The sequence below is a fragment of the Mercenaria mercenaria genome, chromosome 4, assembly GCF_021730395.1.
Source record: "Mercenaria mercenaria strain notata chromosome 4, MADL_Memer_1, whole genome shotgun sequence".
Taxonomy (NCBI): domain Eukaryota; kingdom Metazoa; phylum Mollusca; class Bivalvia; order Venerida; family Veneridae; genus Mercenaria; species Mercenaria mercenaria.
The window spans coordinates 92,173,254-92,192,842 of record NC_069364.1 but is presented as its reverse complement, the minus strand read 5'-3'; the positions used below and the strand labels follow the sequence as shown (position 1 = coordinate 92,192,842).

At 35.8% G+C, this 19,589-nt stretch overlaps 1 protein-coding gene and 1 long non-coding RNA gene across 2 annotated transcripts in view; one reads left to right on the top strand and one right to left on the bottom strand.

Annotated features, from left to right (window-relative positions):
- Positions 1-13,366, bottom strand: part of LOC123553083 (CUB and sushi domain-containing protein 1-like) — a 46,054-nt gene extending 32,688 nt beyond the window's left edge. Inside the window, exons 1-15 of the mRNA XM_053542332.1 lie at positions 13,011-13,366; positions 11,754-11,921; positions 10,747-10,914; positions 10,031-10,198; positions 9,421-9,591; positions 8,763-8,930; positions 8,217-8,384; positions 7,926-8,096; positions 6,962-7,129; positions 1,882-2,052; positions 1,555-1,728; positions 1,114-1,281; positions 773-943; positions 449-622; positions 8-175 (exon numbers count right to left, since the gene is read on the bottom strand). Coding sequence (XP_053398307.1) covers positions 8-175; positions 449-622; positions 773-943; positions 1,114-1,281; positions 1,555-1,728; positions 1,882-2,052; positions 6,962-7,129; positions 7,926-8,096; positions 8,217-8,384; positions 8,763-8,930; positions 9,421-9,591; positions 10,031-10,198; positions 10,747-10,914; positions 11,754-11,921; positions 13,011-13,086 — 2,452 coding nt within the window. The 5' untranslated portion in view covers positions 13,087-13,366. The remainder of the gene's footprint in view (positions 1-7; positions 176-448; positions 623-772; positions 944-1,113; positions 1,282-1,554; positions 1,729-1,881; positions 2,053-6,961; positions 7,130-7,925; positions 8,097-8,216; positions 8,385-8,762; positions 8,931-9,420; positions 9,592-10,030; positions 10,199-10,746; positions 10,915-11,753; positions 11,922-13,010) is intronic.
- Positions 5,016-6,039, top strand: LOC128556528 (uncharacterized). Its single transcript, XR_008370744.1, has 2 exons — positions 5,016-5,220; positions 5,802-6,039. It is a non-coding gene; the product is annotated as an uncharacterized LOC128556528 (long non-coding RNA).
- Positions 13,367-19,589: the final 6,223 nt, after the last annotated feature.

The window sequence follows — 19,589 nt, the reverse complement described above, 5'->3', positions numbered from 1 at the left end:
GATTTACCTTCCGGATCGCAAGTTGGACTGTCACTCCAAGTACCATCAGCCTGGCAAATAATCGATGAACTCCCTTGAATAGTGTAACCACTGTTGCATGTGACTTGAATTGCTGTACCGTACTCGTAGTTTGTGTCATTCGAAGTACCAGCTGACGGAGTGGGATCACCACAGTCTACAATATGGAATGGGTAAACTGGTTGCAATTCAAAATAGTATTCTGTGATTTTACTTGTCTTTACATTTTGTGCGTGGATGTAGCAGTGTTTCAGTTACCGTTAATCATTAGAAAACATAAACATTTAAACAGCTACTAGAAAAGAAACAAAAATGCAGTTATCTTCATTTTCAGCGTCATTCATGTTACAATAGGATCAAATGAAATAGGACAATGCGGAGTAGATTTATATGTTATCATTTGTATGCGATGGGGACCAAGATGCCTTACTTCTAATGTCGCACGTTGGAAGTGTTGTCCAGCTGCCATTGGCCTGACAGGTTACAAACGCATTTCCATCTAGCGTATAGCCGTCTGCACATGCCATTATAGCTATCTCGCCGTATGTGGTGCCTCTTGGAGTTTCAGCAGTTTCTCCGTTAATGATTGTTGGAGTCATGCAGTCTGGAAAAGGACATATTCAAAATTACTGCCATCGTCTTTCTGAACAATGCTGAATATTCGCGTTTCTATTCACAGAATTTAGACAGATGGAAATTGACGAACATTCTAAAATTTGATGTAAATAGAAACCAAAGTCTTGCTTATACGTACCGACGATGGTACATGTTGCAGCAGAACTGTTCCAGCCGGAATCTGTGCATGTGACTGTCGCATCTCCTGCTAACGTGTAACCAGTATTGCAGGACTGTGTTGCTGTTTCTCCCAATGTCGTTCCTGATGCAGCAGTAAACTGTCCATTTACAACGGTCAAGGTTCCACAATCTGCAATACGAAAAATTACACCATGAGGCGTACAAATGGTAGGTCTTGATAATAACACTTTCAAAATAGATCACGTAACAACATGAGCACATAGATCAATCAAGGCACATTTAAATGATTTGAATGAAAACATACTATGCAATATGACCACATTTAGATATAAGATTTACCTTCCGGATCGCAAGTTGGACTGTCACTCCAAGTACCATCAGCCTGGCAAATAATCGATGAACTCCCTTGAATAGTGTAACCACTGTTGCATGTGACTTGAATTGCTGTACCGTACTCGTAGTTTGTGTCATTCGAAGTACCAGCTGACGGAGTGGGATCACCACAGTCTACAATATGGAATGGGTAAACTGGTTGCAATTCAAAATAGTATTCTGTGATTTTACTTGTCTTTACATTTTGTGCGTGGATGTAGCAGTGTTTCAGTTATCGTTAATCATTAGAAAACATAAACATTTAAACAGCTACTAGAAAAGAAACAAAAATGCAGTTATCTTCATTTTCAGCGTCATTCATGTTACAATAGGATCAAATGAAATACGACAATGCGGAGTAGATTTATATGTTATCATTTGTATGCGATGGGGCCCAAGATGCCTTACTTCTAATGTCGCACGCTGGAAGTGTTGTCCAGCTGCCATCGGCCTGACAGGTTACAAACGCATTTCCATTTAGCGTATAGCCGCCTGCACATGCCATTATAGCTATCTCGCCGTATGTGGTGCCTCTTGGAGTTTCAGCAGTTTCTCCGTTAATGATTGTTGGAGTCATGCAGTCTGGAAAAGGACATATTCAAAATTACTGCCATCGTCTTTCTGAACAATGCTGAATATTCGCGTTTCTATTCACAGAATTTAGACAGATGGAAATTGACGAACATTCTAAAATTTGATGTAAATAGAAACCAAAGTCTTGCTTAATATACGTACCGACGATGGTACATGTTGCAGCAGAACTGTTCCAGCCGGAATCTGTGCATGTGACTGTCGCATCTCCTGCTAACGTGTAACCAGTATTGCAGGATTGTGTTGCTGTTTCTCCCAATGTCGTTCCTGATGCAGCAGTAAACTGTCCATTTACAACAATCAAGGTTCCACAATCTGCAATACAAACATGTTACCACATACAAATGATATGTTTTACTTACTATTTTACCCTGTAATGTACTTTACAGGAAAATGAAATATTAACAAACCTTGAGACCAATATTCGCGGTCTGTCTTTACGCTTCTAATCATACCTCTATAACATATTCATAGTATAGAACGACACTTAGGGTTTTTTGTTACCTATTAATATTTGAAGGAAGGTTTCTGGCAATTCTAAATGTTATTTGGGATAAGGTAAAAGTCAGCCATGTATTTTGTTTATTTGTGAAATGAATACCTATAGTTTAGTCAGGTTTTGTCACTTTTTACAAAACATTTGACTGAATTGGTCATTGACAACTTTCTTCAGCAACTTCGGATCTGAGACTGCATTTAAGATATGTGTGACTTGAGATCAAACTGTTTAATCCATTGTATATAATTTAGATAAGAAAATTCACTGGCCTTTAGTTTATTTATCAAGAATACTGCATTGGACGGTAGCATATACATTTCCTGTTTTTTCCACATTTACTCTAACACCTTCGCTTTACACCGATTTTGTCATATGCTTTTCGATCATGCTATCTTATCTAAAAACTTATTAGAACTGAAAAAGCTGTCAAACAATGCACAAAATACAAGAAGAACACGATAAGACCTTCAGTTTATTTCACTTATTACTGATTTATTAATTCAATAAGACGTATTGCTTATCAAAAGGCATATCTTAAACTGAACGAAGCATCACAAATAACTGACGGCACAATATCTTGTCACTGAGTTGCCTTTTGGCTCGCAAGTTGGTTCCGTATCCCATAATCCTTCAGCTGTACATGTGACAATAGAAAAACCGGTCAATGTATAACCCGTGTTACACGAGATCTCAACAACCGTGCCATACGAAGATGATGTAAAGTTTGAGGATCCATAATCTGGCGTTGGGTCATGGCAATCTGAAAGAAAAGATATATTGTAAATGAAAACATAATTTACATGTTAGATTAAGCTTTTATTGAAGTTTTGAAAAAAATTTCCTATAATAGGGAACCGATCCTACCGAAGCGACGAAATTCGGGATCGATCCCCCTACGGTAACATGCGATATACCGAATGGGGCATATACTGTCGAATTAAAAATTATGTCCTACCCGCACGTGCACCGGGTGTTAAGCTTCGGATCTTTTGGAAAAATACGCTTTTTATATATATTCTTGGCGTGAATTAATTATAAGAGACGCTGTTATCCGCTTAATGTTATAAATATACAGCTGACTATTATGATAACTATCTGAGCAAGGCCGTTTTCATCTTTGTACCAATTTGGATGATCGGCCACAACGTGATTTACAGTCTGAAAGGTGCTATATCATTTCAAACATTTACATACAAATTCAAATTACACACAAAGTAAGTGCCCCTATCCTTGTGTTTCGAATTCTAAAGGTTCTTTCCCAATAATCAGATATAAAATCAAGTTAAGATGTTTTACTTGCGATATCATATGTTGGATAATAGGTCCATGATCCTGTTTCTTTGCAACCAATAAAGGCTTCTCCTTGGAGTTCGTAGCCTACGTCACAGGTAACGAAAGCAACCTGACCATATGTTGTTCCGCGAGGTACCTGGGCTGCGCCGTTCGCTGGTGCTGGATCACCGCAGTCTAAATGTCAAAGATTACTTAATCAACTAATAGGACCCAATTAAAAATACAATAAGCGCTGATCAGATGAAAAGAATAACGTGTAATTTGTTTTAGTTGCGGTATGAGTATAAACTATTTTTATAACCCTGATATGGTAAGCGAATGAGTTTGTTTCAGCAATGTAGGCTAAATCAAGAAACTGCCTCCGTGTTCTCGGGTAAACATGCTACATGCGCCACTAAAAGGGGCCTATACGTTTTTGGCTTCTAGCCACAAATCTATTTCCCTCAGTTACTGTAATATATGCTATATATGATGGAAGCTATACCTGGATGTATAACCATATCGAATTTATGATTCCGGGTCTAAGTAAAGCCTCAGATAACTTATGATTGTCTAATTTAGCACAATTTGAAAACAAAAGATGGTTGCGCAGCCTTTGAAACTTCGTATTAATTTCAATAACATTTGATGGCAATTCAAATAAATGCAAAACAGCGCGTTCTTAAAATATCACAAGAGAAACTTATCCTAAAATTGCGTATCGATATCAAAGCGAATTATCAAATGAATGTTTACCAATAATAGAACAATTTGTGTTTTCCCAAGTACCGTCTGACTGGCATATAAGTCTGTCTTTGTCTGTAACGTACCCAAACGTGCATGTCACTGAGGCAGACGATAAATACGTGGTCTCTCCTGTGACAACTAGTGACGCACTGCCGTAACTAACTTCCGGAAGGACATTTCCACAGTCTGTGGAAGAAAAAAGACAGCAGTTTTTGCGTGTCTATTTCAACATGTTTTTCAGTTCTATCTTTACAATCATCACAATAAGCAAAATATGTGCGCTTGCATCTCACATGTCCCTTCTATGCCCCTGTAGCTTTCGCTGATAAAGACAACAAATAACTTAAATAACAAAAAAAAATATTATATGTCGTCATACTTCTAGATACCATAAAATAAGACTTAGTGCACACAAAATATATTAAATCTTAGATTTTTCAGAGTTTTAAGAAGGAGTGTATTTAGTTTAAACATTTTACTTATGAATATAGATGAGTGTTATTATGTAGGCTAAACAAATCTAAGATTACTGTGCTTAAAATGGATACTTACATGTGCTGACTAAGAATAACGAACAAGCACGAAACAGTTTAAAAAGCAATGTACACCCGCATCCGTGAAATGCATACAACGAGTTTTCCAGTCGCACGTGTAAAACCAAGCAACCAAGGAACGTCGTGAAGTGTTTCTATAAAATTCTTATTGTAGCCGGATTGAATTTTGGTGATTAAAAGTCTTTTGGATGATTTTAGTAGATTTGTGTAAATATTAACCGCGAAAAAGGCGTCACGTGATTTCAGTTAAGAAGGGAAGACATGTTTTATAAGAGAAGTGATTTTATAGTAAATTATGAGAAATAGTAAGGGTTCACAGCTAACCTGTCACAACCATCACTGGAGAGCAGAGAATTACAAGAGACATTGTTGTGTTGTGTGTGAGTGAAAGCCATTCATTTCCATAAATTGGTAAGCCTAACTTGTTTCCCTTTTGTGATTGTATTATTATTTTATATTTTATCTTTTGTAATGCTGAAGACACTGTTTATGGCGATAACGAGTTAGTTTTGTATTACCGGTTAACTGGAATACTGGTCACTAGAACGGTATAGAATAATGTCATATAAAAGTAACGACTAAGAGTTTATTTTATCTTAAGAGTACAGCACATGTTGTGTATATTGTTTGAAATGCTGTATTTAATTGTATTGTAATTTAATTAGCTCGACTAAGCATTGTTCGGTTTATGCTTGTATGTAAACTGGTGTCTTTTTGACCAGTTATGGGAACTGATTGTGACTTCACATACTTGACCGCTGTTATGAGCTGTTACGCATTGCACGGGTTCCTAAACCCTGAATTTTCGATTGTCGAGATTATTAAATAGTTGGAGAGTCGAGCACAGCTGTCCTATGACAACTCTTGTATAATACATATATATTTTAGTATTCATGGAAATATTGTTAATTCCAGTATTCATGAAAATATTGTAACTGTTTACTTGGAATAATTCTAAGTAATGTTTAGTAAATATGTGTTTATCTTTTTAGGATGGAATTATCATTCTATCTCAGTCAACGGTTGATGATAAGGAAAACTTCTGAGAAATGCACCGTAGAGAACTGTATACGTGCATATGTGGACTTTGTGGTTTTATGGACATATTAGAAAGTTTGGGTTTTCTTGATTATAACAGGAACTCTGAATGAACTATAAGTTGTGGTGTAAGAATACTGGAAAGAATTAGTAATATTATTGGAGTATAATAAAGTAATATTTAAAACAGAACCCACCTCTTGACTTACTTCTAAATTTAATTATTACTGGGTAAGCCAGAAGGATACATTATAATTTAGACCCGAGATGCTGTGAAATTGTTCGGTGAAAAGCGGATTATAATGCATTTTTCAAATACATATTTACGCCTAAATAGCATAATATAGCCAAATAATTGCACCAACAAAAGTGAAAGCGTGATTGGTGATAGATCAGCAGAAAACAATAGAAGATGTGATAAAAATTGGAGCGGACCTTTGGTAAGACATCTGACTGCGGAATCAGGGATCGCAAGTTCGAACACCTTTCATCCAATTAAATTAAACTAAATTAAGTGTGTGTATCAGAGAACAAGTAACGCTTGTATCTTGCACTATCCTCAAAACTGCGGTGGCGGCTACAGATATAAAACTTTTGTCTTCAAATTGTAATATATATACACAGGATCACGTGGTTAAGGAATTTAAAGTCTACATATTTATCTTCTTTATATTCGGATAACCTATGTTTCTAACAAAAGTAAAGTTATGTTAATTGATACACATCTTACTAGTAGTAAGTTTTTGTGTCGTTTAGCTCATATTCATGGTGAATTAAATAGACTAGTCTTCTAAAAACGCGAAGACGAGAAATAAAGTCTTTAGTAGCCATTTGGACGAACATTTGTTGAATTTGTTAAACAATTACAAAAAATCCCCACACTCTAAAACTACATATACAAAGTGTGATGCATAATAATAACATTTTTAAGTGAACACACAAAAATGACAAGTGTTACACACACGTGCTCCTGTTCGGTACCACACAGTATTTACCCACAGGAGTAAAGTCTATCCATAAAACACCAGCAATTACATACAGTCATATTCAAAGCAAGTGGCAATATTAAAAGATAGCCATTTTTGTGTTTCATGGATGGACTCTAGTGGTTTACCTTTGGGGTCACAAGTCGGGTATTCAGTCCATGTGGAATCAGCTTGACATGTGATTGATGCGGAACCGACCAGATCGAACCCTGTATCACATGCTATAGTCAATGATGACGTGTAGGTGGTAGGTCCGGCACTTCGTGACCCATTCTGAGGTGTCAGATCACCACAGTCTAAAAAAACATGTTATACATGCTGTTACGCCAGTTAATAGGAGTGCACGTGCGCTAAGACGATGTAAAAATCAATGATCAATTTCTTGTTTGTTCATATATTTTTTCAATTTTTTATGTTTTTTTTTTCTTTTCTTTTTGTCTCTACAAAAATGGCTAATACGAGTAATGTTCGGTATGATTGAGATATTACATCAAAATATTGAAATAGTTATTTTATTAGATGAAATCTGTTATCAAACTAAAAATATACAATGATTTGGATGACGAGAGTCTTCTATTTTTTTTTCAACAGGACTGTACATTATATTGCAACCAGCTCTAAGTTTAAGGTAGTACTATTGTGCGTTTTATTCGATCTTGCGGGGCGGAGTTAATATCTGACTTATACAAATAATGGTAATCTAAAAAAAAACGAGCAAAATAGGTAGAGCAATATACGTAATTGTTTAATTCCATACTCTTTTGGTAACCAACGACAAAAATTCAAAGCTACACTGGTTACAATGCAAGGTAGATGGCCACTGAATAAGAAATCAGCGTAGCATGATGCACGTGCATTACAATCTGTGGAGGTTGTCGAATAGACTACATACCCTGCACAGTAATGTTTTTTAAATGTTTTGATAATAAATAATGATTAAATTCTTATTCAGCAATAAGAATACATTACTTTTCTCTGTGAACAATATAGATTACAACAGAATTTCAATTTGATGATTTTGAACTTGTTTCTTTTATACTTCGTGCGTCTACTTTTCAATGTATTAGTACAAGTCTACAATAGGTGTTTTACCATTTATTTCACATGTTGGTGTTGAACTCCATGTCGCTCCGTCTTCACAAGTAATGAAATTAACCCCATTTAACGTGAAGCCTGTGTCACAGCTAATAATCGCCACCTCACCGTACGTTGTAGCCACTGGAATCACGGCGGAGCCATTGTCAGGAGCTGGGTCACCACAGTCTAAGAAATAGAAAATGCAAAAATTATGGGAGATAACTTAAATATCGAAAATTAGGTTACTTTTTTCGAGTTATATTTTCTTCTCAAAGAGTAGATAATTGTTGTAGAAATTTTAATTACCTTGTATCACACATGTAACCGTGTCGTTCCAGGCAGTTTCCGTGCACACAAGTACAGACGGTCCGTCGAGGTCATAACCCGGGTCACACGAGATAGCTGCTTCTTGAGTATATGTGGTACCTAACGGCGTGGAAGCCTGGCCATTAGCTGGTGCTGCTACTCCACAATCTGAAATGCATTCCTTTATTAGAGTTCAGATAAGATGTACAGAATATTTATATATATATGTGAAGGAATCATTTGCCTTATCATTCTACAATAAATATATATATTGATATTGTAAACAAAATGCTACAATTCGAACTACTCAGCTCAGTGACGGCTTCCCTGTTTTTAATCAATTCTCGTTCCTACTGGGGCTGGTCACGATTCAATGTCGTTCTAATAGAAATACGAGCCATGTCACATTAGCCTTTCTTTCGTACTTATATATATGTACAAAAGCGAAACACTGTCCGGTATTGACCATGCCGTTCTCGTTAACAGACTAAAAGCAAAATTTAAAGTACTGTTGTAGACAAAATATGCGAGTATGTGTATACCAACCGTTGGGGTTGCAGAGTGGTTCGTCTGTCCACTCTGAGTTTGCCTGACACTCAGTTACGGTTGCACCACTCAAGACGTACCCTGTGTTACATTCTATACTCAACACAGTTCCGTACGTGGTGGAAGACCCGTTAGCTATGCCGTCAGCTGGTGTGACAGTTCCACAGTCTAAGATAAAAAATCCAAGATTTTGATTATAAAAACGACGAATGGGTAATACTGTATTTAGTTTCTTAAGCACGTTGTAACATAAATACTGAATCTAAAAAACATTGCTAAACTACAGTTATTCCAACCAAAAGATATGAATAATCATGTCTTTTCTTGGGTGTATTAATACAGCTATGTCTGTGATACGAGAAATGTCTTTGATGTAGTCAAAATTGAAGAATATCAGACTGTCTGTACATCGTATTTTTCTTGATGAACATCTGCTCTAACTAAATGAAAGAGCAGGTATATCTGAAATGTTCCAAACCGAGCGAGTGGGGTCATGACCTAACCATAAGCTCAAGACCCAAAGATTGGGATTCTACGATAAATCTTACGCACACGCGACTTAAGCACATGCATGTTTTCTTTGTACTGAGCTGAAATAAATACCTTTAACAAAAACGATCTATTTTCTATTTAACTTATACGAAATATGGTTGCCTACCATTGATTTCACATGTAGGGGAATCACTCCACGTGCCATTAGCCTGACATATGATTAACGTATCACCGGACAGAGTATGTCCCGTATTGCAAGAAATTACAGCCATCTTGCCGTACGTAAATCCTGCCGGAGCGTCCGCCACACCGTTCGTCGGCGTTGGGTTTCCACAAACTATAAAAGGGGAGAAAATTGCCTTGATAAACTCTCTTAGTGATACATTCTGAAATGAATTCGATATACTTTCACCAGTTCCAAACAGTACAGTATTTATAAAACTGCGATCCGTTAATAGTTTTCTTACCAGTAGTAACCCTCCTTGAAAAGTAACTGACACATTTATAAAGGTTCCAGTATCTGCAGTCATCTTGTATGTAAGAGTCGTTGAAACAAAAATATGTAAATTTAGCACAAGCTATTCAACATTCTTCAGGGACGTAGCAAGACAGCAAACCGAGACAGAATCTTAAAATTGGCACTACCTAGCTTCTGCGGAACGTTTTGTTCTGCTTTTCTATTGATTTTCAGAAAAAGATCTAGAGCGGGCCATCTGAGTATACTGTTGCATAGTTACACCATCGTAACTTCCAAACAGTTTAGCATACGGACTCACCGACGATGTCACACGTAGAACTGTCATTCCAGCCAGAAACTAGACATTCAACCACGGAAGGTCCATTCAACGTGTATCCGGTGTTACATGACAGCGTCGCCTCCTGGTTGTAAGTAGTGCCCCCTGGTGTATTAACTGATCCGTCTGTCAGGGTTATGGTTCCACAGTCTGGAATTTTCGTTCATTTTTCAAAGCAAATGTGAAAAGAAACAGGAAGGTGAGGACACCGATATGGACATGGAATAAAATTGAAATTTTATTTATACAGCATATAATATATATTGATTATTTTGTCAATATTTCAAGACTTAATTTTTATACTATGCCTGAGAGTGACAAATTAAGTATACCCAAAGCGTAGGTATGTTTGGGACTTATCTAAACTGAAGGATGGTATTAAGTTTCTAATTTCAATAGTCAAGTTTTCCTACGTGCTTGAAATCTTTGTCTATAAAGGATTACGTTTGTTTTAGATGTACCACCTAAAACCCAGATTTAGTCGCTGGTCTCATTACTTAAATAATTAAGATATGTTTAATTTTCTACTACTGTTGTTCCATCCGTCACCACCACGTGCATTGTAAGTTCAAACCCCTCTTACTCGGACTATGTTAATGCCTTCTTTAATCATTTTAATATTTTATATGTAGAACTGTTCGAGGTCTTTCAAATGATCAAAATATGTTCGGGTTACGGGACTCAAAATTTAGTGTTACCATGAGGTTGACAAGTAGGTGAGTCACTCCAAGTACTGTCTGACTGGCATTCAATGAAAGATGATCCCTGGAGATTATAGCCGACGTTACATGATATACCGGCCGTTGATTGGTAGGTGGTACTTGTGTGATTGCTGAGTCCGTAAGTCGGAGTTGGATCCCCGCAGTCTGAAATGAATGATACAATTTGCATTTGGTATTTTCATAACTAACGATAATCTTCTATGCTCAATGCTTTAAATAAACTAGTCAGTCTATTATGTTTAGTGAATTATATAAACTAATGTTAATTTACTATACTGGCTCAGAGGATTTTAGAATAAAATTAATCTACCATTCTCACTGATTTATATAAACGTATGTTAATCTACTATGCTCAATGATTCATATGAATCGATATAATTTGTGTAATGCAAGAGCGCTATTTTGTACATTGTATTGCTTTATTTTGTTTATTTTTACTAATCGCTGTTACACGTGTATCATATGTGATTTTTACATATGACTTCTATAACCTTATTAATTAAGTGATTTCATACTGGTTTTGATAATTTTCCGTGCCAAATAGTCTTTATGTCTGGGGGTCAATACGACATCATGAGAACATACAACAAGACAATATGAATCTACTTATAGTATACGAATCCGAGCTAGCCTTCTCGTTAAAACCGATCAAATAATTCCATATTAGCCTGAATTACTCATATTGGCTCAGTTGAGCTTGGTATTGGTTTCATATACTATGCTCGAATTATCCCACACCGTGTCCAGTACTGCAAAGTTTAACCTTTACCCTGCTAAATTTCTAAAATGGACTGATCCATCATTCAGTTTGGGCAGTACCACTTACTATTCAAAGGGATGCTTACTGAAAATTTACTAACTCAATAGCGAACAGTGCAGACCATGATCAGCCTGCATATCTTGGTCTGCACTGATCGCAAAGACAGAATCATTTGCCACCAGCAGGCTGAAGGTTATTAATAATTGGATATATATTTACGTACCAATTATATCACAAGTTGTATCGGTACTCCAGGTACCATTAAAGCAAAGAATAATGCTGTCTCCATTTAAGGTGAATCCTTGGTCACAACTAATCTGCGCGAAACTTCCATGCAGAAGGCCGCCAGGAAGTAGTGCAGAGCCGTCGCTGGGTGTAGGATCTGTACAGTCTGAAAATATTGATGAACAGACGTTGCATGTAACAGTGGCCTTTGTTCCGCTCGACTCTGTTTTTATATTGTATATAACTTCACACATAAAAAGTCTTCACATCGATTTTTAAAGCAAATAGAAGTGATATCTGTACTATGCATAAATGAAAATTTACATCCCAGTTTGATATACAAATTATCGAAACAATACGTCTTGTAAAATGATATATTGAAATTTTTACAGGCCGCAAAAATTAATGTGTTGCCATCTCATCTAAATAAAACGAATGTTATATGTTAATGTTGAAAAAATGTGTTTTCATATTGACCCTGTAGTAGATCCAACTTACGACGAACCGTGACAGAAGTCAATACAAGAGCCTATTGTGGGTCATTGTGACATATACAGTCATGTTATAGATCACTTTTAAACAAAACGCGTCCAAAAACTAACTACCCGCACTTTGTGTAGTGGTACCGTAGAACTGACACGTCATGAGAATGAAATTTGGTTTTTAACAACGTTGTATTCGGCTCAGGTGGATTTTGCCAGGCATGGATCCCACGAGTCGCTTGCACCAAGTGTAATCCAGTCTGGCAAAAACAATGCAAGCCGAATGCATCACTGAAGATCAAGGATTCTTTTATCAATTAAATTTACCTATTTCTACTGTTATATCAGCCAAAATGGACTGTAATTCTGAGTGGCCAAGAACCTGTTTGAAACGGTGAACTTTTAGACGCATGAAACGTCACCGCTAAAATACATAGTCCCACTTTTGAATATATTCCGTATTGTCCAGGGAAAATCAGACCAGTCAAATAATCTACACGATTGTTAGATTATGTTCGGACGATTAAGACCGTACTACCTTTACTGTAATCATATAGTAAGGAATGAAATTGCCGTCACCAGAACTAAATCCAGGTAGTTTGATTCGGTAGATATTCGTTATTAAAGTAAAACTTGATATATTGCTTAATATGATATGGGAAACGAAGGAGATGTCTCGCAATTTATAAAAATGGGTTCTTTCTCCTGCATTCTAAATATTCTGATTAATATAATATGTTGATAAAGTTACTTCAATATATACAAAATCTTACTCAGTTCTTGAGCCCCCGATGGTTTTATCCAAATGAAAATTATAACGAAAACAAATATAAAAAGTATATTCTTCATTGTTTATTCATTTCAAAACAAACGTCTTGAAAAACTATTTGGCGCGTTAGTCACCAAAACACTGTCTTTAAATCCATTCATGGAAAATGCAAGAAAAACACTTCAATAAAACTGAGTTATGTTACGAAATTTCGAAAACGAAATAAAAATATTTAATTATTTCAATTGGTGTGTCCTGCTACATCGTCTAGGTCATGGAATTCTCAACTGAAAAAAAATCAAAGGACTAATTTTTATTCAATCAATAATTCTTCAGGTAATCTTAGAACAAAGAGATTCCAAAAGTATTCCTTTGCACGCTAGTTCGGTCACTGGCTCGGAGCGCACTAATATCTTCAAATGAACCATTCAACAAACCGAGGATGGATTAAACAAATTAAAGAAACTTTAGAAGCATTGTTTACAATGGGCCCTGTATTGTCATGCAATGCAGTTATGCGAGTTTTTCATATTATTATAATGATTCATTACAGGGTTCAGTGGTAATTAAAATAAACGATGCCTTGTGATTTGGTATCGATTTTTTTTGTTTACTTCTGTTTTGACAGTCCGATCAACTCCTGTCTCAAATATAGATTAGGCCGAACTATTTATTTTCGAAAATGAATTACTAATTGTGGGAGTGTTTGTTCAAAAATATATACAGCTGTAAAATTAAATTGAACTGGAACAAAAGTAAATCACACATATCAACTGAGGAAATTTCTTTCAAAAATACAGTAGAAGCATCTGATAATTCATTCGTATCACGAGAAGATGGGTCTTATAAGCGTACCATAAGTTGGTCATATACACGTGCACGGGTCCCTTGTTGATGCCAGCCAATGAAAATGTGTCGATCTGTTTGATACGTTCATCAATGAAAATGGCACAAACATTTTTAAACATGTTTTCATGTGAAAACATTTAGATTGAAAGATAACTTTCTGGAGTCGTACAGCTGAAATGAGACTGAAGGCCAATTTCTGTGACACCTGTAGCTAATTTTGATATGCTAATTGATTTCAGTTCTATTGTGATGAAAGCTTAAAGCTTATTTAGATCACTGTAGAGTCCACTTTCTTAAAACGCAGTACTGGTGTCATGTGACTCCAGTGGTGTACGAACCCACGACCTTCTAGTTGAGCGGCCGACACCTGAACCACTTTTTTAAGATATCCATCTGGCTGGTTCTATCAAGGTGAAAGTGCCTGAAAAAAAATGTTCGTAGACACTGGAGTCTTCCGCCAACATTCAGATATAATCAAAACAAACAAGCAAACACCAAAGATTCTTATCAGTTTTTATTGCAGAACTTTCCTAAAATAAAATTGCATGGCCTGGCTGTAAAATATGCAAGGTATTTTTCTCGTGTCAACACGGTTGTTTACCCGTTAAAACAATACAATTTATACGCGTGTGTTACTACAACTATACAAAAACAACATCATTGAATTATTATTTACGTGATTTAAGACGATATTAATTTCAGCTTTTTGTTAGACTGATACAAAAATAACGGATATTGACGGTATACAACAATTAACCTTTGTACGGGCCATCGGGCGAGCTAAATAAATGCACGACTGTTTCAAAATAGCATGCGTCTTCAATAGTACTCTAAAATTAATGAAAAAAAAGAAATACTATAAAGAAAACTAAACTATGCTACAAATGTCAACGAGTTCTTTTGAAGATAATTATGTTGCGTTTAAAATGTAATTAAAGAAATTTAACATTTTAAACGTATTGTGGGTGATCTGACATGACCGACAAACTGTATAGACGTGATTCAACACAGCTTGCAATTAACGGTGGTGAATCAGATTTTGGTCAGCTAGTAGCTTTGTCACTGATCATCTAAACTCATTTGTGTCCGCCGAGTATTTACTAGATGTTAAATTTTCATTGGAAATATTTCTAAATATTGATTTTCTTATCCAGGTTGCCCAACAAACCAGTGTTATTTTAGCATAAGTATAAATTCAATAAATGATATTATGCCTAAGAAAGGATATGAATATATAACGAATGTTGTATTAAAGTTGTCAAAGATTTGCATTGACAAGTATATAAATTATACTAATTAGATTTTAGAAATGAAGGAAAGTTTTTTAAAATTATTATTACTTTCCTGTCTATATCGGTTGGGCAACCGGGATAGATTGAAAATAGATGAATTCCGAAGCTATACGCTGTATTAAAGCTTGCCTTTTGTTTCAGATAGTTGGAATATCCAGTTTCTATCGCATGCAATGTATAACTACAAATTATACTGAAATAAAAAGAAAAAGTCCGCATTTTTGTTGTTGTTGTTATTGTTGTTGCGTTTAAAGTCGCATCGGCAAAATTATAAATCATATGGCGACTTTCCAGCTTTAATGGTGGGGGAAGACCCTCGGTGCCCCTCTTTGCATTATTTCATAACGGGCGGTCACCTGCGTAGAACCACCGACCTTCAGCAAGTCAGCTGGATGATTATTTTAGACGAATTCAAAGCCCCGAGTGAGGCCCGAACCTACATCGGGGAGGGGCAAGTGATTCGAAGTCAGCGACCTTAACCACTTTGTCGCGGAGGCCCCTAGTCATCTTTTTAAACACTTATATATGAAAGGGAGTAAATTGCAAAATTTTATAAAAAGTATTAAAACGTACATTTTAACAAGGATCTAACTCTAGGTAATCGGTCTTTATGTTCCTTTCATAAATTTCTAACAAAATATACGAAAACTGAAAAATGTCATAAAATGTTGCTCAGATATGATTGACCACCTTTAAAATGTGTTATGGTAGAGTTAGATGCATTCTTGGATAGTAACCAAACTTTTTTTCCAGTTTTGAGCTTTCAAGTTGAGGGGAAAATGAAATGCTTTGCTTAAATTGTACGATACGTGCTACAGCAGTAAAACGTAAATAAATTATGAATCCTGATACTGTTGCATCGTATTTGCTATAATGTATTGCGTCGTCGGACATCCGACAACCGATTCATTCCATGAAACGTTGGTATCCGACGACGAGTGTATAATATGCTTGTGTCAGTTTCATTCTCTGGCACCAGACCAGAAGGAAAAATGCCAATGTACATGATATACCCTACACCTATAGGTATACAATGTACTATAATATATGGTTCTTATAGTATACCTAGGGGTAGGGTATATCATGTATAGTGGCATTTTCTTTCTGCTTTGGTGCCGGTGGTTTTATTGTAGTATCAAAATACGTTTCACCGAATGAATCCTAGATGCATATTTTCATGAGTGGCGCAGGCTCGAGTGAAACGTTAAGAATGAAAGATAGTTTGATCTTACATGTAAAACTTGTTGTTTTCTTTTTATTTCATGTTTCAACCATACTTTCCCATTTTAAAAGTGTAATACCAGTGAAAAATGTACAAGTAATTTTTACCGTAATAATACTTGAAATATCTTACGATAAGTCACTGAGAAAAACGTTAACTGAAATAGGATCTTGATTTAAATAGTGCATTCAGCTCGGGTGGATTTTTGCATTCGCGGCTCACAAGATACGCACGAGCCGAGGGGGTGATACGACAAGGAAAAAAAACACGAGAGCGGAATACACCCCACACCAACCTACTGCTATACTTTCCCTTTTATTATATCAAACACCATTTTTGCTTTTATTTTAGCTTAAACATGACAATAAAATCCTTTCAAAACAAAGAATTGTTTAATTATTAATGAAAGTATTCATGTCGAATCGGATTGCTACCTGGTGGAATACAGTTTTGCTTAATTTCTGTCAGAAATCATGTATACAAGCTGTAGTTTTAACAATATAGTATATGTAGGCATACAAGAGATATTTTATGAATAGTGTTTAGGCTTAACCCGCATAAGTACAGGGGCCGTATTCATAAAGCATCTTAAGTATAAATTTTGACTTAAGTTGAAGATTTTACTTAAGTTTGTGGTGATTTCAGCTTAAGTCTAAGTAAAAAACTTAAGTCCCATTCATAAAACTGCTTAAACTTAAGATTCGTAAGAAATGACTTAAGTCAGAAAACAAAATGGCGTCGTGAGTACGATTAAAGTGTTGTTTTTCAGATAAAAACACTTTAAACATAATTGTGCATGTTGTATCTGTCTGAAATTAATGTAGTTTTTTTTAATGTTTTCGTCCACAATAAAAGCCCAGAATTACTTATTAAGTTGTTTTATGAATAACAAATATACTTAAGTAAAATAAATTTCTTACCTAAGTAATACTTAAGTAAATAATCAATTTCTTATACTTATACTTAAGATGCTTTATGAATACGGCCCCAGATCTATTCTGTTCTGTTCTGTTCTGTTCCACATCAAGCCTGTGAATATATAAGTGGATGTAAGATGGATCCAAGGTTTTGGGTTTGAGGGAAGATGTTGTGGTAGAGGAATTGGCACGTGCGGTCCTACCAGAGAGATCTAGGACATGTTGCGCATAGAAGAAAATTATGCAGATATACGTATAAGCAAAACAAATGTATAAACCAAGATTTGTTTTCCTGTGAGTTACTTTACAAAAAAAAATGACAGTCCGGGTGAAATACTGTGTCTCCGCTACCGGAAGGGTCAGTCAATTTGACTAATAAGTGAACAGAATTACTTTAGATTTCTATTTTGTTAATCCCAGACACTAGGCAGGTAAGTAAAAGGTAATGGTATTTTAGCTACCGTGTAGCTCACCAACCGGTCTTTCTTCAGTAACTTGGCAATTTCCGCCTATGCTGGGAATCTAACTTTCGACCTCCCGATTGCGGGTGCAGGCGCCTTATCCATAAGGCCACCGCGAATAATAAATTCATAGATTACTAAAATAGCAAACTACCCATCCTTCAAATATTTCATTCCCTTTATCAATCAATTTATCTTTCAATCGGTATGACCTTAACATAAACACAGGTATTTTAAACATGACCCGGCTTACCGCAGTTGTCTAAAAACAATGATTTATTTTGTTCTTTAACGTTCCTCATTTCAATATACGCGTAGCAGTTATGAGTAATTAAAAAGTCATCTATGCCATTGTTGTTGAGTGATTTAGATTATCTCGATAATCTCTGTACAAAAAAAAAGAGTTTTTTTTATGATGAAATAATCGCAAAGCGTCTTACCATTTTGTTGTGTTTTCTTTACGGGTTATTAATGAGATATGCAGGTATTTTCATGAAATAGATCCATTTTATAGTTCTACCATTTTACTTTATATTATCTTTTATTCGTTTTACTTTGAAAGAAGTTAAACTGTACCCCTATATCACAATAATGTGAACTCATGAAAACGCCTGCGTAAATCTGATCATTGAAATTGTTTAAATTTAAATTGTAGTCAAAATTAGGACAGCCGAATCACTGGCACCAGATCAGAAAGAAAATGCCTCCGTACGTGTTATACCCTACCCCTAGGTATCCTATAAGAACCATGGTCGTGAACGGGAAAATATACTAACCCGTTTCAATCGCACATTTCATACCTAAAACGCGCAGTGTGGTAAATGTGTACTATGGATATCAAACAAGTAGTAATTTATCTTCCATTGTGTACCGGTCACATTTTTTCAATACATCTTTTCTTAGAAAAACAACGCGTAGTTTATAGTAATTTCAACATTACACAAAAAAATTGCTTGAACTTCCCTGGTGAAGTTCCGTTCTAGATTACAAAACCATTCTGATTGGCTGTTGTGAAAATGTATGTCAATCGTCATTTTACTACACGTGTTCGCTAAAATGTGAAAATGCAGCAAAATGTGCAAAATGAATAAAATATACAGAACAGATGCAGACCAATGTACGATTTCAAATTAAAGATCATATACAAGATGAATTTCATTCATCATTTCGAGTTTTAGTGTAAAATTGTGATTTTTTTAAAATCTGTTTTTGTTTGTTTACGTTTCGCCAAACATGTGCGCACTGCCGTGACCTCTAGACCGGATGTTCATTAGGGAAGTTCAAGCAAGTTTTTTCTGTAACGTTGACGAAAGCATAAAATATGTTGATAATCTCAGCAATATGGAATATTGAGACAATGTGACTGGTACACGATGGAAGATAAATTATCGCTTGTTCAATATACTAGGTACCCATTCACCGAACTGCGCGTTTAAGTTGAGAAATGTACGATTGAAACGGGTTAGTGCACTTTCCCGTTCATGACCATGGTTCTTATAGAATACCTAGGGGTAGGGTATAACACGTACGGAGGCATTTTCTTTCTGATCTGGTGCCAGTGAGCCGAATATTTCTTCTTATACATGTGTATACCCCAACATCTGTCTATTAAGTTACCAAAAATGATAAACGCGCACCCCCGATGAAAAAGTGGATTCGTCTTAATTATTGCTGTGTTGATAATATCCATTCGCTTAAGGGTCTTTTGTTTTCCACAATATACTCGTGCTGTCCGAGGGGCTTAACCCTTATCATGCTGGACACGATTGATTCTGCCTTTGCGCCCAGTGTAGATCATGATCAGGCCTAACAATATTTCTTTGTTTCCGGTAACATGCTAAA